The sequence below is a fragment of the Lathamus discolor genome, chromosome 3 (assembly GCF_037157495.1).
Source record: "Lathamus discolor isolate bLatDis1 chromosome 3, bLatDis1.hap1, whole genome shotgun sequence".
Classification (NCBI taxonomy): domain Eukaryota; kingdom Metazoa; phylum Chordata; class Aves; order Psittaciformes; family Psittacidae; genus Lathamus; species Lathamus discolor.
This window is the reverse complement of record NC_088886.1, coordinates 3418732-3444824: the sequence shown is the minus strand read 5'-3', so window position 1 is coordinate 3444824 and position 26093 is coordinate 3418732. Positions and strand designations below refer to the sequence as shown.

General features: G+C 43.0%; 2 protein-coding genes across 13 annotated transcripts in view; one reads left to right on the top strand and one right to left on the bottom strand.

Moving 5' to 3' along the window:
• Window positions 1-2382: 2382 nt before the first annotated feature.
• ALG6 (ALG6 alpha-1,3-glucosyltransferase) lies at window positions 2383-25873 on the top strand. Of its 5 annotated transcripts, none has more exons than XM_065673151.1 (15): window positions 2383-2454; window positions 5288-5399; window positions 8900-8984; window positions 12356-12445; window positions 13371-13459; window positions 15681-15763; window positions 16415-16479; window positions 18643-18828; window positions 19300-19435; window positions 21686-21771; window positions 22563-22647; window positions 23903-23973; window positions 24511-24579; window positions 24726-24924; window positions 25381-25873. In XM_065673151.1, the coding sequence occupies exons 2-15, from the start codon at window positions 5318-5320 to the stop codon at window positions 25576-25578; spliced, it is 1524 nt and encodes a 507-aa protein (XP_065529223.1). In that variant the 5' UTR covers window positions 2383-2454; window positions 5288-5317; the 3' UTR covers window positions 25579-25873. The 5 variants fall into 5 exon arrangements, with proteins under 5 accessions (XP_065529223.1, XP_065529224.1, XP_065529226.1 ...); XM_065673152.1 differs by lacking the exon at window positions 2383-2454 and adding an exon at window positions 2601-2852; XM_065673154.1 differs by lacking the exon at window positions 2383-2454 and adding an exon at window positions 2875-3014.
• ITGB3BP (integrin subunit beta 3 binding protein) overlaps window positions 6567-26093 on the bottom strand; it is a 55841-nt gene continuing 36314 nt past the window's right edge. For 2 of the 8 annotated variants that reach the window (XM_065673156.1, XM_065673162.1), the window contains one exon: window positions 9633-11797. The gene's annotated coding sequence lies outside the window, so the exon portion shown is untranslated. Of the gene's footprint in view, window positions 7507-9632; window positions 11798-21099; window positions 24300-26093 lie in introns of those variants that run through there. The other 6 variants (XM_065673160.1, XM_065673167.1, XM_065673159.1 and 3 more) reach the window with 4 other exon arrangements.

The following is a 26093-nucleotide window of genomic DNA, read 5'->3' as shown; positions in this document are numbered from 1 at the left end:
ACTTGGGGTTCCCCAGCCTAGCGATTAGGGAATTCCAGGCATGGAAAATCCTGGAGGGAGGAGTGGAAGGAGCGGAGAGGAGAAATTGAAGCAGGAACCTGCCCTGGTGATTTCCCCTCCCTGCTCAGGCTGGGAGTTCACTTTGCATGGCGTGTTTTCAGTCATATTGGAGCTGCAGCAGGGTTCAGGAGCTGTAACCTGCTCCCCTCTTCCAGTTTGCTGTTGATGGATTGTTAGGACTCTGCTTATTTGACAGATATCTCCAGACTTCCCTCAGGATCTCATTAACACCCTAAAATGAACCTGCTTAATTTCGCAGCAATCTGAGTGATTGAGTCTAACAGATCTAGGTAAAATATATATATATGATGATCATAATCCACCATTTTCAACAGGATAATGACTCCAAACACCTCCACAGGCCAGTAGAACAGCATGACTTGTAGGTTCACCTGTAGAAGACCACAAACTTCCAGCCTCCTCACACCATCCTGCCTGGAACAACACTCACAAATGGCAGTTCCTGAAATTCCAGCGGATCTGAGCAGGACCAGGACATCCAAGTAGTTTGCACTCAACTGAAAAATGGCTGGGAGAGTGGAAATTGGTAATCCATATGGTATTGCGCTGGAAGAACACCAAGGAAGGAAAGCCAGCTCTGGTAGTATGCAATACTATATGTTGCCAAGTGTTCATGTATTTTAAACACAACCTGAACATCTAAAACCATAATCTATGGTGAAATCTGTTTTCCTGCCACCTCTGGTCACTTGAATGTCTCTATTATAAGTGATCAAATACTTCTTGACCATACTTCCATTTGTAGTGGTTGAGTTTAAACCCTTCACAACTTTCCTGGGATAGCAGTCCCAAGGAGAGCACCGCTGGCAGTCCATCTGGAAGCCCGGCCATGAAACCCTCAGTATGTGGTGTTTGTTTAAAACCAATGTGTTTTCTGCTGAGCTTCATACACCAGCCTCAGTCAGACACACAACCAGAAGAAAAACACAGCAATATAAAGAAAAAGAGAGTGTACTTTGAAATAGTGGTAAGGGTTGTACACAGACAATCTAGGATTGTACATAGACTCATGGAATGGTTTGTGTTGGAAGGGACCTTAAAGCTCACCCAGTTCCAACCCCTGCCACAGGCAGGGACACCTTCCACTGGAGCAGCTTGCTCCAAGCTCGTCTCCAACCTGGCCTTGAGCACTCTCAGGGATGGGGCACCATGTTCTGCTATGTACTTAAAGGGAATTGAAGCCTGTGAAGTTGGAAGGCTGTAAGAAGGCCTGTGGTGTACAGGATCTTTCTTCTCCAGGTTGGTTCCTATACAATGGCTCCCCGACACAAAGACTGAGGAGCTGCTCCCAAGCTCTCTCGCATGGTGAAAGAACAAGTTTTCCAGCTGCTCCCTGCCGCTGCTAAAACGAACACTTGGATTCATGGCCTGAATCTTCCCACCTGCACTTTTCACCACCAAAACCCGTTATCCCATTTCCCTGCACGGCTGCAGTAGGAGGCAAGCACTACCTGTGCCATGAAGGATGCAAGTGAGCGTAATAAAAGGTGAATGAGCACCCACTTATGGCAAGGGGGAATGGCTTTAAGCCATTTCCTCTGATTTAGCCTCATGATCTCAGCTAATAAAGTTCTCAGCCCATGGAGCCAGGCTGAGAGAGCTGGGCTGGGGCAGCCTGGACAAGAGAAGGCTCCTGAAGGGGAGACCTGAGAGCAGCTCCAGTGCCTAAAGGGGCTGCAGGGAACCTGGAGAGGGGCTTGGGACAAGGGCCTGTAGGGACAGGCCAAGGGGAATGGCTTGAACCTGCCCGAGGGGAGACTGAGCTGAGCTCTTAGGCAGAAGCTCTTCCCTGTGAGGGTGCTGAGGCGCTGGCACAGGGTGCCCAGAGAAGCTGTGGCTGCCCCATCCCTGGCAGTGCTCAAGGCCAGGTTGGACACAGGGGCTTGGAGCAAGCTGCTCCAGTGGAAGGGGTCCCTGCCCATGGCAGGGGTTGGAGCTGGGTGAGTTTAGCTCCCTTCCAACCCAAACCATTCCATGGTTCTACGCCAACCACAGCCGGGACAGAGCCGCACCTTCCTCCTCTGAGGACAGCTGCGCACTGCGGGCCCGCTCCTGCCCGTTTCCACCGGGGCTGCTCACGGCTCCCGCATCGCTGAGGTGAAGCCGCTGCCCGCCGCCATTCCCGGTCTCGCGGGTACACCATGGCCCCATGTCTCCCCTCAGCGACATTCCCGCCCGAAGGCACCCGCCGTGAGCACCACAACTGCGCAGGCGCAGAGCATCCTCCCTCCCTCCCTCCCTCCCCCCCCGGCACGCACGCACGCGCGCGCGCCCCGCCGCCTTCGCGAGGGCGCGCGCGCGCGCTCCCGCGGCCGGCGGTGGAGGCCGGAAGCCGGTTGCGAGGCGGAAGCGCGTGCGCGCGGGCCGTGCCCAGTAAGGAGCGGCGGGAGCGGGCGGGATGGGGCGGCCGGGAGGCGGTGGCGGCGGGTGCTCGGTGCCCGGTCCCGCAGGGCTCCTCGGGCCGTTGTGGAGCCCCGCTTGGCCCGGGCGCTGCGCATGGGCGGTGTCGGTGCGCGGGGCGGGCGGCGGCTGAGGGGAAGGGGAGGCCCCGGCGCCGCGCTCCGTGCGCCGCTCGTGTTCCTCTGCGCAGGCTGGGCGGGAGGTCCGGGAGTTCGACGCGGTTTGTGACGGGGAGTGCTGGGCCAGCGGGCTCGTGGCGCGGGGGCTGGTTCCCCGAGCCGCGCTGTTAGCGTGGTGGCTGTGTTCTGAGCTCGGACACGGTGCGGTGGTGCTGAGGGCCGGCATCCTTTGAGCCAGCATCTGTGAGCGGGGTCTGTGAGGTTCCTTCTGCAGGGAGCGGGTGTTTGCGTCCGTGTTGTCTATCTGCATCTGTATAGCAGGCAGCGTGGAAGGACGGGGGTGGCCGGGGCTGTGATGCGCTCCACAGATGGTGGCATCTCACTGACGGGCCCTCTGGTGTTGCTCGTGCAGAGGTACAAAGTCTGAGAGTGCCCAGACCGGCTTTATCTTATCCGGAAAACTTTGTTACCCTATGGTATAGCAAAAACCGTGCTTTAGAATCTAATGAAGGCATGGCTTTTGTTTCAGGGGGTATGGAGTAATTATTAAGGAGGAGGAATGAATATTTGAAGAACCACTTTTGAGCAGAAAGAAGAAACTCGGTACCCCAGAAAACGTTACCCTAAATGCAGGGAATGGCAGAGATACAGGAAGGAGCAAAGATGAGGGAGCTTGTGGGTGAGACTGGCCTTACATAGGAATTAAGAAGCTGTAATTAATAATTGTTCTAACTGCAAATACAAAGGAAGAGCAGGTGTAACTTTTATAGAAGAGAAAGGGCAGGCTTTGTGACACTTGTTTTGGAAGTCAGGTAGGATTCTGGTCTCACTTGACCCAAGTTTAGGAAGCGCAAACATTCCTTTAGGGTGAAATGATCTCCAAAGTCAATCTCAGTATCGGGTCAAGGTGCCTCACCTGTGGTTTGTGCACAGCTGTAGCACTGCAGCCATCGTGGATACCAGTATTCACCTTTCTACCTATAGATGGTGATCTACTGCTGTCATCCAGTTACGTTGTGAAAGTAACATTGATTCTACCCTTGGTAGTGGTGTTGGGTCACACCTTTCTGTGAATGCTAAATAAATACGGATTTAGTTTGAGCAGAAAATCGTGTCTTGATGTTGTTTGTTAAAAAAGCAGCAGTTCAGGGCTGCTGCTGTGTGGGTTGGGTTTTGTTGCCTTATTTTGGCAGCAGCAAGTGTATTAAACTCACTGAAATTGGATGATGCCTCTTCTGCAAGGAGTCTTTGACAGTTGTGCCCAGGCTCATCCACTCATCTGTAACGTATCTGTTGCTGACTGGAGGGAATGGTGCGGCGGCTGCTGACCTGGCAAAGTGCAGCTTTGGATTTACTGCTGCCTCTCCCTGTCAACACTGGAGTAGTTTCTTTTTCAGTTTTTTCTAACTCAGGCTAAAATATTTTCGATTCCCTGGGTCAAAGTTTGTGTATTTTATACTTAGGGGGGGGTTTGCTTAGGGCAGCATCATTACTTTCTTGATTTCTGAGTTTGATGCGCGTGGCCTGTAATTTGAGAGATCTAGCAATGTATCTCACTGGATCCTTACCGTGGTGAGCAGGCTTGGTGGGAGATCGGTCTTCCTGCCTCGTTGAGTAGAAAGATGAGAAGAGCTCTCGAGCTGGGTAGGTTTGATTTGATGTATCTTCTAGGGACACGTTGCCGGTGCTTGCGAAGGGGGAGGCAGAATTTAAAACCCCTTTTAGAATACGGGGAGACTGAAGTAAGGTTTAGTTCAGGGATCTGTATTTGGTCACTAATGCCAGATGTTTGCATTCCTACACTGGTGGTACGCAGGTCATTTCTTTTATTGCGCACTGGACTGTATTCCTGTGGGATTAGCTGGAACACTTGTTACAGAGTTTACAGTGGGCTCTGTGCTTTTATAATGGCAGCAAGAGAACAGATAATACCTCGTCCAGCCGAAGACCTGCCGGCATGTAGTTAACTTTAAATCACTTTCGTATATATGTAAATCAACAGAGAAGGCTGTACTTTGTGTAATTTGGCAGTGGTTTTCCTAATCAAGCAAATACTTAATACTGGGACACTTACTTGTTAAAACTATGCTTGTTAATAATAACTTTTTTCCTAGTGAGTTAGTAATCTGGTAATTTTTACAGACCTCTCAGAAGAGGTTTTTCTTGTTCAGTGACAAATAGTAGTTTGTGAGCTACTTAATGCACATGGTTGGCATGAGTATTTTGACTGCTGCTACAGTCTTCCCTACTGGTCTCTTGTAGAATCTTCTCTTGTCAGAGGTAAAAACATGCTATATGTTTGCAGTACAAATTGTGGAGCTTATTGAGAGGATGCTTAAGTTTGTATGTGGATATACAGTGCAGTGTTGATCTGGTAACTGAATTCTCTCAAGTGGTTTGAAATCTTTTACCCCTCTTGCTGCTGTTTTTATGCATTTTATCGGATGCCTTTTCAGCTTCTAGCTCAGCAGTGGAGGAAATTGCTTCTGGGCAGCTTTGGGCTTCATGGTTAGAAATTCTCCAGTACTGAAACCCCTCCTGATTGCAGCGTGCTTCCAGACACTAGACAGTAACCGAATGCTTTTGGGTGGAGAGAAAGCTGCGACTAGCTGTTGTGCTATTAAATGCCTAAGGAACAAACCCACAGGCAGTGCTGTAGCAATGTTTATGGTGTTGTTTTTTTCCAGGTACCTTCTGGCTTGTTACAAAGAGCAGCTATGGAGAAGTGGAGCTTAATGACAATCACTGTTTTACTGGCACTTACTGTACGCTGGACTGTGTCGCTCAGTTCTTACTCAGGTAATACATGTTCATGGTCTGTAAAGCAACCACATGAAGGTGAATTATGGCGCTTGTGATAAATTAAAATAAACTTGCATGTAAAATCATAAATAGGAAGCAATGTGTTATTTCAAGTATTGTCATATTTTAGTGCCTCTCTGTTTCCCTGGGGTTCGTGTAATACCTTGTTCCTGTGTTCCTGAAGTGTGCAGTGATTAACATCACAGCTGCTTGGAATAAAATGCCGAGGAAAAACCACCACAATGTGTTTTTCTATGTGTGTGATGGTCAGTAATGTTTTAGGAGCCGAAGAGCAGCTGCCAGTTCACCCCACGCCTTTGTTGTTTCAGTAGGTGCAGAATGTTATTGCAATCCAATTGTACATTTGTTTAATCTTGTCCTTTAAGTTCTATAACAGATATAGCCTTAATTTATATTTAGCTAAAACTGTACTGGTGGTAATGAAGACAGCGTGAAGGTGATGTGGAGTGAGCGATTACACTCTGCCTTGTAGCTATACTTCCTTAAGGTTGTTTACAGCATAAACTAGAGCTATAATCTTTTAATAGAGAGGTTTTCTCCTCCCCATCTCAGTATGCTTGAACGAACTAGCAAGTTGTTTTTTTCCAAACCTCTCAGTGCCATTCCTACACTTAGCATGAGCTTGCACAAAGCTTGCTCTCTGCAAATTAAAACCCCCTCGAACCCAAACCGTTACTTTTAATCCCCGTCAACTAAAAGAATCACGAGCTCAGTCAAATTCAACTCTAGTTCTCTGTTAAGGCAATTGGGAGCTTTGTTCCCTGAGTAGTTGGAGTTGTTCTGTAGCATTCGAGTGATTTTGAAGCTGGTAGTTTCTGGGTTTCACTTACTTGAAGGAATTTGCTTGCGGAGAAGTTGCATGCACCCCTTGCACAGTTTGATTTCTGACGGTGCCATTGTAAGAAATCTGCTCTATAGGTAACAGAGGCTTTTTTACCCATCCATAGACAGCAAGCCAAACACCCTCTCTTTTGCCACACAATGCTAAATTTCTGTTGTATTGCAAGTATTTACAATTACTTTGCTAAGTGGACTTTTAAAAGTCGATTTAATTTCAAACCTGTCAAGATTTTGAGAGTCTTAAAGTGATGCCTGAGCTAAAATATCATCTTTTCTGATCTTGTTTCCTATGCAATGATTGTATAACTTGTTTTGGAATAGGAAAAGCTGAGTCTCATCCAATCCAGCAAATTATTAAAGCATGTGCTTAACTTTGAGCGTTGGCTAGCTGAAGAAAAAGGCAAACCTGAACGTTAGAGCTGTCATGCATATCTGCGCTGGGTTTTCTTTGTTTCCTCTTCCTTCAGGTGTAATATACATTTAATGACAGGAGCAAGGCAAAAAATGGTCAGGGTGGTGTTTAAACGGCTGTGATCTTGTGTTGCTTTCACTGCTGCTCACTGCAGTGAAGTTGAATAAAGGATTAGAAGCAGTCATCGTTCTCTGAAGCAGGCTCTGGTAGAAGTGCTGATTCAGCATGCTCTGAAGTGGTGTGGATGGCCAGAAACAAGGGGGTTAATTCTGCCCTTATATGCTGTAGAGTCTTGGATTGCCATCTCAGTTCCATTCTGTTGTCGCTAGCTATCCAGCGTGTTTTTGGATCTGCCTTCTGGAAGCCCATAACTAATACCTAGTTTTGAAAGGTCGCCATTTATGATGACCTTAGATTGGCTGATCTTGGAGAATTATTAAGGAAAAACTTGGCTTCATATATTAATGCGTATTTTTTTTATGCATTGCTAAACTGCTAAGTTAAGCTAAACACCCCTGTTGAAAGGCAGCTTCTGACCCTTAAAAATGTCTGCTTCCAGGTAACAATAGAACTCAGTGAGGCCACTTTAAATTTAAAGTATTTGTGATCCTTTTCAAACAAAACACTCAACTTTTATGAATTCCGAATTCTGTTTAGCTGCATACTTGATGCTTGCTGTAGGTGGAGGCTACGTATGCGTTCTCGGATGAAGACGGATGCGTGATCCACCTCTGTATTTGGCTTTCAGTAATCGAACTTTAGGATTAAGATCTCTCTTGGTCATTCTGAAGGAATTAATTTCTCTTCCTGTGGTGGTTTTTCTTTTGAGAGCTGAAATAAAATGTGTGGTTTTAGATATGTACCGATGTGCATATGCACACACGTAAACACTGTAATTTGGATAATACCTTTTCTTGTATTTCAGTAACCCTACAACAGTTTCTTTGCTCTAGATTTATAGTTACAGAACAGTCACTGCTAAACCTCCTGTTCTCCAGTGACCTCACTTATTTGGGAAACTTTCAGTTGAATGTGCCATACCGTGGAGATAATCTCTTTTCTCTACTACCCAGGATTAAAATAGCAGAGATAATGTTCTCTCCACTACCCAGGAATAAGCAGGACATATCTGAGCTTGTGTGACTCCCACAGACATAGATCATGTGAAAAAATATAGATGGCTTTCCTATATTTTAAAGAAACTCTTAAATCTCTGTCTGGCTCGTGTCAATATCTTACTAGAAGTGTTATCAGTCCAGTTCCTGTTCTCAATAAGCACAGGTTAATAGAAGTAAATAAATTCTGTGATAAAGATGCTTAACATACTGCCATTATCAGAGTTAGGCTTATGTTGAGGCAATTGTTTATGAGTAGACATCTGAAGTATTTGCATTGATAAAGCTTTTTTTCCTGTGGAAATAAAAGGAGTATCTTGGTTTCCTGAGAGACTTGCGTATGCATGCGTGAAAAGTGTCCTTTAACGTAATTCACTCTGCAGAACCGCTACATAACAATCACTCAGTTGAAAAATGTGTGAGGGAGAACTCCTGTAAACCAAAATGGAGCAGTTATTATTTAGAAAGCTTTGCAGATCATAAGAAAAAAATCCTTCCAGACCTATTCTGTGTGCTGAATGGCCTCATTCGGTAAATGGCTCATCTGAACCCCTTATTAAGGGACAGATGCAGTATTCTTGCTAGGCAGGCAGCAGAGGGAAGGGATCTGGGGGACTTGCGGCAGGTCCCTAGTTCTAAGGAAATATAAAGAATAAGGCTGGTTGTTACTTTTAAAAGCAAAGCACCACAACGTGGCTGAAACACAAGTGAGAACACTGTCAACTGTTATATACTAAGGACACGTAGTAGCTCACACAGAATCAGTACAGGGTGTCTGTTATGTGCATTTTCTTATTTCAGAGAAAGTGCCCCATTTTTCATCTACACTTGGAAATGATTTTTTTGTCAGATGAGGAAGCAATTCTTCACAGTGGAGTATCTTGATAAATGCTTGTTGCAGAAATATCCAGAAGGCCAAAAGAATGTATAACTTCCTTTTTTCCCTTCCCTGTTAGGCTGCGTAGCCGATGAGGTCTCTATTTAGTTCTCAAATACCATAAGGGGATGGAGAATAAAATTAGTGATATATTAATATGCAAATGCATATCTAGAGGAAAAGCAGTCTGCATAAACTTAATAAATCCCTAAGTACTGTCGTTTCTTTTTAGGTGCAGGAAAGCCACCTATGTATGGAGACTATGAAGCTCAGAGGCACTGGCAAGAAGTTACTTACAATTTGCCCATCAGGCAGTGGTATGTAGTGTGTGGGTTACAAAGGGGTAAATGTAATGAAACTTTGGGTTGTATCTTCCTTTAATATACCTTTGAGATCTCTGCAACATTTCTACCGTTCCCTGAACTATGCTAAAATCCCTTTTGTATTAATGCAGTATTACCCTGTTCATAAGCTGAGGTACTGTTTTCTTCACAAAAAAGCTAAAATTTGGAATTTTGACTTGCTGGCTATGAGTTTCTGTAACAAACTGTTCTGACTTCTCTGTTGTGAAGCTCCAGCTTTGTTTCAGATTGAATGGAAAGATCCAGAAGCAATTTTTTATCAGGTTTATAAGAGATCTTAGAGAAGCTTGTTCTCCTGGGTTAGAAAACAAATCAATTCAGCTTCCCGAGTTCCATATCTCTAACGCACTAAAACCTGCATGATTATCAGCACTGACAAAACCAAACCAAGCTCTGCTCGTCTCCCCTAAGCTGAGAGGTAGAGTCGTGCTAGTAAATGCAAAGATTTGACTTCTTGTGCTGGAGGCACCGGTTGGTTTTTACACCTGCGAATTTGTTGTTCATACCCATGTTCTTAATACAGGTTTTAAAATATGGGTGCCTGGACTCTAGCTGTAATGAGAGTGAGCTTCATTTGTACAGATCACTTAAACCAGTAGGAAGATGATTCCAAAAGTTTTATTTCTTTTTATATTGTTGCTATTATTTCTTAGAGTTTGCATGGAATGGTAAGCATTATTTTGTCTCTATATATACTGCAATGTAAATTGGAACACTTTGGAACATCAGGTCATTTTCCAGTCGGGATAGTTGCATTCTGTTTGCTGTAATTTTTTTTTCCTCAGCTGTCTGTTGGGAAGAGATTAATATGACAGAATAGAATATTAATTCAATTGTATTGCTGTAAATATATATGGGGTCAGTTCTGAAAGTACGACACTCTGAAACACTGCAGATGACTTTATATTGCGACTTCGGATCATCCTGTTGTATCTATATTATCATTTCTACGTTTTTCTGGGATTATCCAAACCCTCATTGCACCAGAGTTGGGATAATGGAGAGCTGACATAATTATGGAGTTGGCAGCTTTGACCCACTCTGCTACGTGGAACTATATGTACTTAAAATTAAGAGTTATAGCAGGCATTACTTGTAGGCATTCCCTGAGGGCAGATGAAGCTATACTGCAGGCTGGGTTTTGCCTCTCGGCTGCCAGCTGGGCATCTCAGCCTTGTTGTATTTGCTCTTTGTTTTATTTATAACAGAAGTTTTTTGGATTAGGTCTGCTTTGGGAATTGAATTTCTAACACAGCACAGTCATATTCAGTTTTGGGTGGTGGAAAAGAACATTTTGGCTGACATGGAAGGGATTACATTCTAGAAAACTAAGCTAAGCTGTCTTTCTCTTCCTGTAGTGTAGAAATAAGCAGAAAAGACGTTATACTTCAGGGTGTAAAAATGGTATTCAGATTTGAAGTTGAGATTCTAATCACTTCTCACGCTTGTTTAGTATTAGAAGAGCTGTCTATGCGGCAAGCGTTCCTCTGTAAACGTGGCTCTGTACGTACAGAGAGCTCCTGGGAGGAGAGCTGTCACGCTGACTGTTAAACGGGCACCTATAGGTAATATAGCTGCGTGTTCCATGTTTATTTTCTTTGATCCAAAACAAAGATGTATAAGACAAATTGCTGCAGTAAACGACAGTCTCAGTTTCCTTGTGTGACATCTCTGAGCCAGAGGCCAGAACTTAAGTATTTCTTTTCTATATTACTCTTTATATTCTTGATATTATTTATTAAAGGCTACTCTAAGAACATCCTTCCTTATTACACTGCTAGTTAAAACTGTGACAGCTTTTTTGCTGAGTATTACTGGGCAGAGGGGTTGTTTTTTCTGTTGAAACAATGAGTCTATGGACAGTAAAATTAAAGAAAACCAAACAAAAACCCCAAACCTAAGACAAGCCCAGAAAGTTTATGACAAAGTTGCGGACTGCATGAAGAATCTGAACTGCTTTGGCATGAACACTTTGGAATTGTAGGATAAGAAGCAAAGATGCAGTTCAAAGAAATGTGATTTATCATCAGCTCATCAGATTCTTCAGGCAGCTCATGAAGAATTCAAGAAATCTCATTTACTATAATAGATGTCAAAAATTGGATGCATTTGACAAGAGAAACTGGAAGAGCCACGAGCTTGCCCCATGGCAGTTAGGCTAGTCAGTCTGTTTCACTGTGAGATATAAAGGGTCTAATGCCTTATTTTTATGACTTCTGTTTTCCTTGGATAAGACCTTCTGTTTCTCATTTGGAAGAGGTGACTTAATTCTAAGTGCTGCCAGTCTTCCATACACGTGACACAATGTCATTCCAAATGGGCAAATCCTTTTCCTTTCTTTCACATGTTCCACCTGAGTTTTGAGGCAGAACGAGGTAAAGTGGTTGTGGCTGATGTATCTGATTGAGGTTTGTGCCCTTGTGTGGTTCTTGAGGTTACTCTGATAACTTGGTGCTGCCTTCTAAGGAACTTCTTAGCCTCTACTCCTACGTTCATGCTGACGCTGTTGCCTAGGTGCACCTGCTGTGGCATAGTTCTCTTCCAGATATATGCTGCTTTTTGTTTGTGTAATGTCTCTATGCCACCCTTTTCCACTTCTGTTCAGTTGCTTTCCAGCAGTATAACTTCAACAGGTGGGTTTTCAGCACTTCCAGATTTTCTGTTGAGCAGAAGCAGTTCACAATGTGCTACGTTACAGCCTGACAGAGGAGCAGAGAAAGTTTAACTATTCCAAAGTCATTGTCACATACTGCATGTGCTGTCCAAGTCTAGGAAAGAAAGAAATGGGATTAAATATAATGAAAAAAGTAAGAACTAGTGAATGAAATTTCTTTGGCAATTTCCATCGGTTTTATTTCTATTTTGGCAAACTGCTGTCTCCTGGAATTACTGACATGGGTGACAAACGTAGGTTTGGTTTGGAGATGGAGGTGAGGACGTGCAAAGCCCAGCACAGGCAGAAGCCTAGAGCTGCAGTAGATGTGTATGGCGATTCTTGTGCAGGCTTTGTTTTAGTCTTTGGATTTTTGTCAGGCTCTGTTCACATCAAGGGTTTTCCCTCTCCAGCTAAGTAGCTTTAGCAGTGTTTTTAAACATACTTTGCAAGCACAAGTGAGAGTGCTCTGGATCACTTTTGTTTTGTTGAGGTACTTTGGTGTGCAGTAAAATAAAGCAGATGTAGAAGTTACTGACTCCTGTGTTCGATTTTGAATGTGTTAATACGAATATTTGGGTTAATATTCAGCCTTTTCCTTGGGCTGAAACAAAGCTGGAGATGTAGAGCCGTATTAAGGGTGTTATTATTATTATTATTATTATTATTCTAGGTACTTCAATACAACTGATAACAACCTGCTGTACTGGGGCCTGGATTACCCGCCTCTTACTGCCTATCACAGTCTTGTGTGTGCTTACATGTAAGTTCATGATTTAAAGTACTATATGAAATACCAAATTCATGTCTCTTCTCCCCCTTCCCCTCCCCTTTTTGTGTGTGTCTCTCCTGAGGAGAGAAACCAGTAGCTAAAAACTACCAGTCTGGACAGCTGATGAAATGGAGAGTATTGTTTGCTTCCTTAAAGCTAGGGAATAGATTTTATGTGTATCCCTATTGCTTAAAACTAATACTGCTGGTTTTCTGCCTTGTAATTACCTCGAGGGGGACTGAAGGGTTACATTCCTTTTGCCAGGTCTGTAAACTTTAGCGGAGTTAGACGTGACTTAGACATTTATGTTTCCATAGAAGCTACCTTTGGATCAGTGATGCACAGAGAAAAGTGCCGTAGGAATTGCGCATATCTCATGGGAAAGCTCTCGTGTGTTGAGAGCCCAAGTGACATTTGATGACTGGATATCATGTAAATAGAATTCTGTTATTGGAATACTTTTTCCACAAGGGCTTTACTGCTGTTGGAATGAGACTTATGGAATAAGAATGTAGGTTAAAGTGCACCAGCTGAGTTATGTGGGGCATCTATGTGAACTGTAAATGGTTTATATTTAATACTTAAGCATGAAAGGTATTTACAATTGTTTTTCTAAAAGTCAGTGGAACTACACTGAAGGTGGTTACCTTGTCCTAATAAATATTGTATTCCAGTCGTCCTGTTTGCAAAGATGATTCCTTTTTAATTGTGAAATAGCAGCTAAAGTCTACAGCATAAACTGATACAGCCGGGAGGGAAATCTGTCATTGATCACTATTGCTCTTTGAAATATTCCTTCTCCATTCATCTTAATTCTTGGAATATGCTCCTGTGCATGTCATCTTTATTGCTGAGAGGGGTGTAAAGGGAAATGAGAACTGTCTACATTTTGATGTGTCTGTACTTTGTTTTACAGTGCAAAGTTAATAAATCCTGATTGGATTGCCCTGCACACATCTCGGGGGTATGAGAGTCAGCCACATAAGTTATTTATGCGTACAACAGGTAGGAAAACTATATTTCCTCAGGATGAAGGTGTAGATTGTCTTGCTTACTAATTTAGCATGTTTAATGGCATGCAGCTTCTCTGTCTTTACCAGTTTATTCCCAGTTCTTGGACTTGGATAGCCTTGCAGCTCCATTTATGAACCAAACTCCTGTGTTCTTTTCTCTTCTACCATATTCGTGAAGCTGATGAAATACATAAACAAGTTCTTAACCCAACTGATTTGGTAAAAACTCTTAAGACAAAGCCACTTTTTTATAGCATATATATATATTTATAGCATTTTGGAACTGAAAATTGTTTAGTTGCTTTCCCTTTCATTCTCATAAACATGCTTTTCATTTACAGCTTAGCTTGGTCTTAATTGTGGAGTTATTTCATATGTAGACTGGCATTAACAACCTCTTGAGGTCTTGGAGAGGTTCCTTATGAGCTGTGTGCTTTATCTTAAAGGAAGAGGTATTTGACATTTTTAAAGACACCACTTTCAGAGTCACCACTTTCTAGAGATAAACTGTTAACAAAAAGGTAAAATTGTATTTTACTACTTTTACCCTAAACTTCATTTTCCTGCAGTCACTTTTCTGACCATTTGATTGTTCTGAGCTACAAAGGAAAGGTTAAAATAAGTGCTGAAAAAATACATGTGGATAACTTAATTCAGTAGCTGTGTCGGTGGGTCTGCAAACAATGTGGCCTGTGAGCTCTTGTTCTCTTAGCAATGGTAGATGCTGTGTTATCCTGTTACTGTTTTCTTTCATTTGAAGGGTTTCTGTTGCTTTGTGTAGCACTGGAATTGCACAAAATGCTTTCTGATTGCAACAGCAGAATCTGTTGTTCCTCAGTAGCTTTTCAGTACTTCACAAACCTCTGTCTGGTCTTAGGAATTGATTGAATTGGAAAGAAATAAAAATCACTAGAACTTAATTACCCTTGAAATGGGCTTTATTAGTTTTGAAATCAACTCACTTGACAAACCACTGATGGCTCGAGCAGAGCTGATAAACACTTTTTAACAATAGCCATTAGAAGAATGCATTCAAATAATTGAGGGTGGTCGGTGTCAGCTCTTGGCATCGCACCTTTGTCTGAAGTGTCAGTGGATTTGTTTTGCTAATGCCTTGGGTTTATTTGTTTAATTGTGGCTTCAGCACTGAATAGCTGATGTCTTTAAACATTCTCTTCCGAATCCTATGACTACAAAGAGGCAAATTATACTTTCCCTCTTGGAATAACTGAAACTGGTGTATAGGAATAACCTGACTCTTTCTCGGGCTCTTAAGACAACACTCAGTTCACCTGGTGGCTTAAGCATGAGCAGGAGTTGACACAGTTCCAGTCAGGTGAACCTGCTGGTTCTGTTGTCCACCCTCATACAAATACTTGCTGCAGGCAGATGATGAAAGCCAAATAACTAGACTATTTATTCACATCACACAGACTAGGGATAGTTATAACCTAGAGCTTCATAATTCTGTCTCCAGACTATTCGTTTCATCAAACAGCTTGACTGGATCTGGTTGTAGTTGATTTCTTTGGAGAATGAAGAATGCCTTCTCTCATTTCGGCATGTGAGGAACTAGAGTGTGCCCTCTTATTGACTGAGGCTGTGCCAGAAGCCAAAACAGCTGAACGCATGGAAGCAGCAGCTTCTGGACATCAGAAATGATAGCGTTCGAGACATTAACAAGATCAAATTCTGTACACCCATTTCTTTCTGTCCTTTGAAGTGGGCCTCCCCAGTTTATTCCAATGAAGAACTTTCTGGTATTTTCGTGTTTATTTCCCTATATTTTTTTTCCTTGGTTTTCCCAAAGCTATTGAAAAAAATGAGCTCTGGTGTAGCTGCCCACTGGAGCTATGTTTAAAGCAATGAAACATACTGTAACACAATGTAAGATAATAGAAAAGCTTATTCAGCTGAAGCTATAGCCCTGGGACTTGTGAAATCCAGTTGAATTGAATGAATAAAGTGAAGTTTTCAGTGAGGGTACAGAGGTAAACCCCACATTCAAAAGGCAGGCAGCTAGTCTCACCCCAACACTGTCTAGTTATCATCTGAGTGGTTTTTAACACCAAATACAACCAAGACGTGGAGCATTCAGAAGTTAAAACCGTAAGAGTCAACGATTCACAATCCACATGAAAATGTGTGACTCGAGCAGCATTAAATGAGGTATGCGTGAGGCTTCTAACGTAAAGTTACTCTTTGTTTTCCAGTGATTGTTGCTGATTTGCTGGTTTATATTCCTGCAGTTATTTTCTATTGTTTTTCCTTGAAAGAAACATCTACTAAAAAGAAGGCAAGTATCTGGTGTGTGTGAAAATGAAGAAACAAAGAGGACATCCTCTTAAAACAGGGGAGGAATGTAACAGTATGAGAGTTAATGTGTAGAACACCGCAATGGTTTTAGTTGACATAGAACTGTTGTCAGTCAGTGTATCTTGTATTAAAGGCTTTTCAGTTAAAAATAAAGCCATTAATTATCTGACAGCAGTTAATTTAATGCTTTCAATAACGAGATGCTCTGAAGTTCAGATGCCATGAACTCCTAACTTGTGTTTCTTTGTGAACTTATTACCTGGGTAGTAAACCCGAGATGGGGGAATCTGGGAACTGCTTTGTCTTATACAGTCCTTGTGGCAGAACCCATGCAGTCTGGAATAAGTCTTATGGTTTTTGGAGTAGTTCCAAGGTTTAAGATGGATGTGGGTGATCTCAGCTGGTTGGCAAAGGGGAGCCTGGTCTCTATTCCGTGTTTTCTCAGTTGTGGAAAATGTTGATCCTTCTTTATTCCTCAGAATATTGCTGGCAGAATAGTGTAGAAAATCAGATTCCTACGTATAGGATGCACCATGGAGGGGCAAATTTTTGTACTGGAGTAGTAGTATAAGTTCTTCTATTTCTAACTTAGAAATAATTATTTTCCTCTTTTTTTGATCCTTCTTCCCAGGTTTCCAGTGCTCTCTGCATACTGCTTTATCCAGGCCTCATTCTTATTGACCATGGACACTTCCAGTATCCTTCTTCTGCAGTGAAATTCCTTTCAATTTATGAAGTAACACTGTTCTTTTAGTAGCTGTCTTTAGCTGGGTGGGAGGTTACTTCTGTGTACAAAGGCATCTGAGGGGCTTCTGCCTACCCCAAAGCAGAGATGATAAAACTGTAAGTCTGGAATATATTGGGGATAAATAGTTGAGATTGGGACAAATCGGACATGAACAGCATTCTTCCTGTGCCTCGAGCTCATGTTTGTCAGTCACCTCTATTGCAGAAAACTTCACTAGTATGACAGTGACAACCCTGTAGAGTGGAAAGAATGATGGCTTGTGCTCCTGTGCTTTGTGTTTGGAGAGGGAGCCACCTTAGCTCTTCCTGAGGTGGCAGAGGAGTGAGTCAGATGGAGTGTGTAAAATGTTCACTTCTACAAAATATGCCATCCTGTCTTACCTTTACCATTACATGAGACTGGATTCACTTCACGTAATGCCTAACTGTTTACCAGCGGAGCACCTAACATGAGTTAGTCTGTCAGGCTGGCTGGTCAGTGTTGGTGGCTGACACCTTCACAGATGGAATAAGACTGAATAAGGTTTGAATAAGATTGCTGGCTTTACACTGGTTTTGCGCATCATAAACCAAATGCTGTTAGTTGACTCCTCCAGGCTGCGCTAGGTAGTGCCATCAAGCCAGTGGGACACAATCCTGGAGTTGTAATGAATGTAGATATTTAACTGTTCCAAGGAGATGCTGAATCTGTGTGTCCACTATGTCAAGTCTTGACGATCAAATACTAATTTGTGGTTTTCTAAGAGAGTGCCTGGTGAACTTGGAAGAGAGCATATCTTAGAATGTAGATTCCAAAGGAGAAAAGTTCATAATGCTACTACTGAGTATTTGAGTTACAGTTCAGGGCGTCTGAAATTGTATTTGTGGCCTGACTCTTCAAAGATACAGATTGTCTGGAGACATCACTTACAAGGATAGGGATGGGAATGGATGCAGCTCTTCTTAGAGAGAAGGTGGTGGTCAGGAGGTGGCACAGGGTTACTCTTTCTAGTACGTATAAAGAGGAGGGCAGTTACCTGCTCTGTGTGTTCCACATTGGATAGGGCAAGAAGTAATGTCCCTAAGTCACCATAGGGAATACTTGGGTGGCTTTTTAAACACGTGGAAAAATCTTTGAACCATAGCTACAGTGGAATGCTGGAATAGATTGTGGATGTTGTGGAATCTGAGCATCAAATCCTTAAGAAAAGGTTCCACAAACCTCATGTCTGGGTGATGCAGGCGTAGCAGATGCTCCGTTGAAACAGACAGATGCAGTGCAGGGTCTCCTGTGCTCTGTTCCAGCCCTGTTGCATGGATAACTTCCCTAGCTGTGACCAGCTCTCAAGAAGTCAATAGATTTACTTAACCTGAACTGCTGCTGCACATCTCTGCAAGGACAGAGCCTTTTGGTGTTGATGTGAAATCGAGATCTCAGTAAAATACAGCCCTAAAGGGGGCTTACAAGAAACCTTTGGACAAGGGCCTGTAGGAACAGGACAAGGAGAATGGCTGGAAGCTGCCCGAGGGGAGACTGAGATGAGCTCTTAGGCAGAAGCTCTTCCCTGTGAGGGTGCTGAAGCGCTGGCACAAGTTTTAGCAACTTACTCCTTGTTTGTACAGTATTAGCAGCTAAGGGGACTGGCTGTGGATGAGAGTGTGGTGTGAGTATAATATATCACAAAACCCTCAGGAGTCCTTGGTCTAAGTAATATATAGTTTAAATACTGATGTATTTGAATGTTCTGTATGTACTTTTTGAGAGCTGGGAGGAAACACTCTTGAAATGTTTATCTTTAATCATGTAAATACCAAGAAAAACATGTTTATCCTGATGTATTTGACAACATAGTCCCCAAAATCATGGTTGACATAATACACGTTACTTGTATAATGAACACACATACTATTTAGCCTCAAATTTGCCTGTGCAAACTTTGAATCAGGCTTTGGAAAGCTTAAATAGAAGTACAGTTACTTCTGTGTGTAACCAGCACAGTTACAATGGGCAGTGTGCTTTTAAAACTAACTTGAAAGAACTCTTGTGTGCAGTTTTTACACTCATCCCTCTGCACTTTCATTGCTGCCTTCCGGTATGAAGATGTCTATCTTGTCCTTGACATAAAAAACCATATACAACTCAGTGAGCCTGGGCCTTGCCCTGTGGGGTGTACTTTATTTGTCTTATGACTGGGACCTGTTGGGGTCAGTGGCCTTTTGCTTAGCCTTAAATTACAAGCAAATGGAACTCTACCATTCTCTGCCCTTTTTCTGCTATTTGCTTGGCAAGTGCTTCAAGAAGGGACTGAAAGGAAAGGGGTAAGTGATCTAAACCATTGTATCTATTTCCTGGCATTGGGAATGTCATTCTCCTTGTTTGCATGTGGGCACTTCTGCATTAATGTCTAGTGGAAGATACTTCTTGTAATGTTTCCCTCTCCTGCAAGATAAATATATCTTGTTGAGGTCTGCATGAAGTATTTCCATTGAACAAACAGCAAAATCTGTTCAGGTGTGTTTAGCATTCTTCGTGCTGTAAGCTAACTTAAATCTGGGCTGCAGCAGTCAAGCAGGTAAGATTGACAGCAGTAACTCTGTGGTTCTCATGGGGTTGTTCTCATTAACCTGGGGAGAGTGAACTCTTCCTGTGGTGCTGGTGGCTCCTGGTTTAGATTTGTTGCCTTCAGTTCTGTATCCTGTGTTGTAAGAGGTTTGTGCTGTAAGCTCAAAGCTGACTTGTGTTACCAGTAGGTGGATTGATCTTTTCTGATGTGTTTCTCTTGCTTGCAGATTAGTACTGCTAACTAAGATAGCAGGGACAGTGGTGGTTTCCTTCGCTGTCTGCTGGCTCCCGTTCTGTACCGACATGGAACAAATCATGCAAGTACTCAGAAGACTCTTTCCCATTGACCGAGGCTTGTTTGAGGCATGCATGTTTTCTTCTCCCCCACCCCACTCTAAATGTTCTGTATTCTTAGATCCCTTGAGAAACCTTCAGCGTGACCTTTAGGGATTTCATGTGGGAGACACACCACAGAACTCGTAATTTGAGCTGCCTTCTTCAGCAGTCATTTCTTGCCAGTTATTTAATCCAGTATTTAACCCCAGCTCAGCTGGCATCTTCCAGGATATTATACGAGTAGACAACACTTATCCCATCATCAAACCCATACTTCAATCCATACATTTTTCCATTGAAATAGATTCCATAGTAATTGACAGTGTCAGAAGATGTAACCTTGAAAGTCAACAGCTTCAGCCTCTATCTGTAGTCCTGCTCAGCTCCTTTGGGACAGGATTCATTATTAAAATCAAATAGTTAAAAATAGTGGTTTGAGTGCATTTTACAACTTCCTGTTTGTCCCACTTTGTGGAAATTGGCACTGAAAATCCACTATTTTCTAGGTTTTAGGCCAGTTCTGCTTTTCCTTTTCCCCAGGCTATGGAGATTTGTGTGCTGCAGGGTGCTGAGTACCGCAGCCTTAATCCAGGAAAGCAATTCCCCATTCACCTAATGCTAACACAGCACCAGGGAATCCTGCTGATAAAGGAAAGAGGATTCCTTTCCTCAGCAACACGGAGTTCTGTCTGCTGTTTTGCTTAGTTAGGGCATGCATCTTAATATTACACTTTAAAAAGCAGCTTCTCAGCTTCTAGTTCAAGCAATAAAATGAAGCTTGGAATTTCTAGGGTTTGATGTCTCGGGGATTTAAGCAAATATTTACATAGGTTGATTCATCTTAAATATTGTTTTTATCTTCTTTAGCTATAAATATCACAAATGGCACTTTTCTCTCTTCAAAAGTTAATGCCGAAGGGCCAAAGGCAGCAGGCGGTGCTATTGAAGTGTTCTCAGTGCATTCTCTACTAGGTTAGTTAAAAGCAAACAACCCAAAGCGCAGCACCCCCAAAAAATGACCCAACAACAAAACAAAGCTCCCAACAACCCCTCCAAAAAAGACCATGTCCAAAAATCCCAAAGTAGAGCAAACCCCCCCCACCCCAACAATAACCCTATTTCTTAGGAATTATTTAGAAATGGATAATTTTGGTCATAGCACTTTTCATTCAGTACCAAGTTTAAAACGTGTAAATGACAATAACCAAGGAGTCAGAAAGAGCTGAAGGATTTTAGTCTAATATTAGCCCAGATATTTCCTGAGCTGATCAGGGGGTGAGTTGCTGGATGCTGATCGAGATAAACCAAGGAATTGTCCACGTAAGCAACGCGCAGTAAATTTACACTGGGGTGCCTGGAACAGGTTCTTTGAATCAGTTCCCATTTACAGCAGCAGTAACAAATGCTGTCGGTTGTAAAACCGTATTGGCTACTAAGTAGGCATCCCGTGTGTGTGTGTGCTGGTGCTGCCAAGCCCTCTGTTGGCTTGTAATCCTGAGCAGGTTTGAGGCACATACTCTGTATTGCTGCTGAGCATGTGAGGAAGATGGCTCAGTTGTTGGTGCGAGCAGCTTTCGCGGTGTTATGTCTACACAGCTGTGCCTCCAGCAGCTGTTTCGGGATGAGTTTCAGGAGCATGAGAGCTGTGGTTACAGATTTAATTTTGAAAGTGATCCTAGCACAACTGCTAATGTCTTTAGAGCTCTTGATTTATTAGAGGTTAACTCTGTCATTGCTAGCAGGCGGTAAGCACGGCTAAACACACGCAGGTACGTCATGAAATGTGGCAGTGTACAGAATGTCTTCCCATTCGAACAAAGATTTGTATACACCAGTGTTTGCTCAGGGACAGGTAGGTTCAGAGCCGTATTCTCACAAAGTGTGTGATCTCCGGAGCTCAGGGGCAGTCTCTTGTGCTGGAGAACTATTTCTCAGTGACTTAGAAGTATGCTCCATCCTTGGCAGTGGTCAGAGCTGGACAGAGCCTTGGGTGACATGGGCTGGTGTGAGGTGTCCTTGCCCATGGCAGGAGGGTTGGAACTGGATGATCTTAAGGTCTTTTCCAACCCTAACGGTTCTATGATTCTGTTTAATTGAGTCTTTTGAAAGTTCCCATTTTGGAAGATCAGAATAATACAAAGTCCATCTAAGCATATCTGCAAGTGTCTCTATCATGGTAAAACCCAACAATCCCCCACTTCCCAAGCCCCATTCTTGTCACAAATATTACTTTAAATGAGTGTTACTACCACTAATTACTTTTTTCCCCCCTTCCAGGATAAAGTAGCCAATATTTGGTGCAGTCTAAGTGTCCTTATAAAGATAAAGGATATAATATCACCTCAAACTCAACTAAAACTCAGGTAAGACATAACCAAAGTGTTTCACATACGTTATTGTTGGTGTTAATTTCTGCAAAATGACTGATTTTGGTCAAAGAATGAGAAATGGTGTTTAAAATCTTGAATAAATGTTTTCTTTCCTCTATTGTACCTTCATCCCCAGCGATACTTGCTCCAAGTGATAATGCTCCATCCCTGGCAGTGTTCAAGGCCATGCTGGACAGAGGCTTGGGTGACACGGTCTAGTGTGAGGTGTCCCTGCCCTTGGCAGAGGGTTAGAACTGGATGATCTTAAGGCCCTTTCCAACCCAAACCATTCTGTGATTGTGTTCCCCAAGTGCTGTTAGGAATATTGATGACTGAAAAACTTCCTGCTTGGTTACATAGTGATTTGAGCTACTTGGTTGGTTAAAACTGAGATAAAACTTCCATGCTTTCCTCTTAAAGAACTACGTCCTGTAGTGCTCTTAGAAGTTAGAGTTCATAGGTCTGTTTTTCTGACTAAATGGGAGGATTCAAGTCTAGGTCTGCAGAGTTAGAAATATTAATAGAAATCATAGAACCAGCTGGGTTGGAAAAGACCTTTAAGTTCATTGAGTCCAACCATTAATAAATGCTTTATTCCTTGTTCAAAAGCATGTCTGTCAGTGAAGAGCACTCGGTGCTCTTGTGATGGAGCCTCCTTGGGTCATTTTGTACTTCTGAAAATGAAAACTGAATTCCAAACTTAGATAATCTTCACAAGTGATCATATGAGAGCGTGGATGTAGCTCCTCGTGTATTGAAACTGGTTTTCTTACACAACTCTTTAGTTTTGCTGTAACATTCCTGAGCCTGCTGCCTGCTTGTGTAAAGCTCACAGCCCAGCCTTCACTGAGAGGATTTAAGTTTGCTTTGGTAAGTGCATGGTTTTACTTGCCTCCTTGGTTTAGATCAACCACCGAGTAGTTCCACCTGCTGTGATGTGAAGTGTGGTACCGGTCAATGTCATTGTGCTGCTGCTGCTGAAGAGATCACTTGAAGTGCCATGTGTCCAGGGCTCTGACCTGACTTTTAAATCCAGATTTTCTCCCTGAGCCTCAGTTATTTAGTGTGTGTTTTTATTATCTTCACTGGAATGGGTTGCCCAGGGAGGTTGTGAATGCTCCATCCCTGGCAGTGTTCAAGGCCAGGTTGGATGTAGCCTTGTGTGGGATGGTTTAGTGTGAGGTGTCCCTGTCCATGGCAGGGGGGTTGGAACTGGATGATCTTGAGGTCCTTTCCAACCCTAACTATTCTATGATTCTAAGAGACTCTAGAAGGTTCCATACACATGAAAACCTTATACAGGGTTGGAATGTCTCCTCCTACTGTTTAGCTTCCAAAGTATTAGTTTTTCTTACTCTATCAGCTGCAAAAATCAGTAACAGATGTCCTAAGATGGACATGTGAGCTCTTGGTGGTTCGAAAATGATACTGTTTTCCCAAATGTTTGCCTTTCCTTGAATTTAAGCACATGAACCTTGACTTACATGCAAAAATCAGTGTTTCTTTGAAATCAAAATCCTATGGAGCCAATCCTAAGGTTTCAAGAGTTAAAAGAGAATTTATATTTCTAATTTTATGCAAGTAAAGTTTTGAAAGTTCATTACAGCACTGCCTTAAAATTAACATTTTTTCCTTTCTAAGAACTGGTTTACGCTTTAGTGTGTGTGTTTCATTTGGTGGGAGGAAAAAGGACAGCGTTTTACTTTGGGGTGTTGGCTGGTCATGATGATAACCAAAAACCTCTGTCAGAGGGGGGTAGCTCTCACCAGGACTGAGCTTTGCCAGTGTTTGTGTATGTGAGTGTTGTGTTTGCCACACAACAGCATCCCACAGTTTGGGGATGCTCTTGGCAGTAAAGCAGAGCAAGAGCAAGGGCTCTTCATGTTAAGTGCTTTGTGACTACACTGAGTAAACTTTCAAACAATGTGTTTCTCAGTGTGTTGAGGTGGTGACAGAAGCACCTCTGTGCACTTGGAAATGGCACTGGAGTAAATGTAGCAGCTAATTAGAAAACTACATCATTTAGCTCAGAGATTCCTGTAAAGTCTGTGCCAGCAGAGAAACTAAAGCCTCCCTTTGCATTGCAGTCACATAGACTAATGTGTCTCTGATTTGCTTTCCTAAGGTTAGTTGTGCATTGTCATTTTTCCTGTTCTCCTTTCAAGTACATGAAAAATCTATTCTTCTAGTGTCAGTGTAAGTAAATGATTTTTCTGGGGATATATTTTGATCTTCTTTTCCTCACCTTGTTATTGCATGCTGCTTCCTCGCTTACAAATACATCTGATTGTAAAAACTCCACACACTTGCTTTTCTGAATAACTCATAAGTGAAAGCATGCAAATAGAGCCATGCTGCTCTCTCCTGCTTCACCCATCTCTGGGCCGTATGTCCTGGAGCATGGAGGGGTGCAGGCCAGAGCTGCCTGCCTGGGGCTAGTTGAGGTGATGGTCCATGCTAAGCAGAGGTGTCACTCAGCTGCCCAGCATGGTTGCAGGTTGAGCTGGTTGTCCTGTGTGTACCTGAAAGTAATGTTTGATAAAGGAGGATTTTGAGAGGCTCTGGCAGAGGATGCACTTCAGGTGCTGCCTGTTCCTGGGTTTCCCAAGCCTGTGCCAGTGTGGAATAGAGCTCTGCCTGGCCTCCTGGAGGACTGGGAGCACAGCATCCAGGTGGAGGGGGAAGTGCTGTTACTCAGAGTTTGCTTATCTGTTTCTCCTCTCTTCATTCTAGACCAGTCTGCTTAATCATAAATGAAATCCCTTTTATGGCCACGTGGTTTTTACTCGTGTCAACCTTCAGGTGAGTTGGATGCTGATAATAGTGTTTAAGTACATGTTCTTTCCCCAGTTCCAGTATAAACATCTCCTTTTTCCCTTTCTCTTTACATTCTTTGAAATATAACTTGGAATGTGCCCTCACTTCTGTGGGCAATTGTGTTTTTATAGCATGCTGCCTCTGCTGCTGAAAGATGGCCTGCTGCTGGCCTACACTGTGACCATGCTGGCGTTCCTGTCAGTCTGCACCACTTCCTTCTCCATATTTGAGAAGACTTCAGCAGAGGACCTGCAGCTGAAGCAGTTCTCCCTTTCCCTGAAGGGATACATTTCTTGGTTTAAGTCCTTTCCCAAGATTGTCAGGACGCTGGTGAGCCATTTTAATTCCCACAGCTCTTCCCTGCAGCTCTTCCTGGTACTGAAGGTGTTGAATAAACCAGTTTATGTCCATAACTGCACATTATTCCTGGTGAGGGTGCTGAGGTGCTGGCAGAGGTTGCCCAGGAAGCTGTGGCTGCCCCATCCCTGGCAGTGCTCAAGGCCAGGTTGGACACAGGGGCTTGGAGCAAGCTGCTCCAGTGGAAGGGGTCCCTGCCTGTGGCAGGGGTTGGAACTGGATGAGCTTTAAGGTCCCTTCCAGCACAAACCAGGCTGGGATTCTGTGATACAGCCCCAAACAGGGGAAGCCACACTGTCTGTGTAGAGATGTGCTGGAATGTTTTTCTGCAAGTATAGATTGAAGAATACAGAGCATCCAAGTAGGAAAAGCTTATTCGTTTGAGGTTTTGAATCACCATTAGCTAATGCATCATTCCTTCTCTTACAGTTTCTTCTCTCCATAACCCTGATGGCTGTCCTGTCTGTGATGAGTGCCACGGTGCATCCTCCACAGAGGTTACCGGATTTATTCCCTCTAGCTGTGTCTGTTATTTCTTGCTTACATTTTATACTGTTTTTGGTGTATTTTAATGTTGTTATTCTCTGGGACTCAAAGAACAGTAGAAGTCAGAAGAAAATCAGTTAATGAACCTGTGAAGACCAAGGACTAAACTGTGAAAGGACAGAGTATTCTCCATGAGCAGTGTCTGGCATTGCAGGTAAACTGCAATGCTCACGCTGTAATACAATTCCTGTATCTTAATGGAAATCAGGAAACACATCATGCATATTGAAACACAAAGTAACCAAGGACTTTTAAAGGACAGATTGTTTGGAAGAGCATTTGGAAATGTGATTTGGTGTTGTCTGCAGAGGTGTTATACTTTTTGTTACCATTTGTAAACTTAAACTCCCTAATAAAGGACCAAATTTTGAGTTAAGGCTGAAGTCCCCCAGCTGTATTAGCAAAGCAGCTTAATGGCATTGATTTTACAGCTTTCCCGGCATAAAAAGCGTGAGCAAGTGGGTGAAGTATCGAGTAGACACTCCTCCCTGGTAGCTCTGAAATTGTCTCATTGAACTGTTTTATGATATAAACTCTCTTATGTCAGTTTCTGTCCCCCATCACTCTTTGCTGCCCAAGTGGGAGGCATGCTCTGC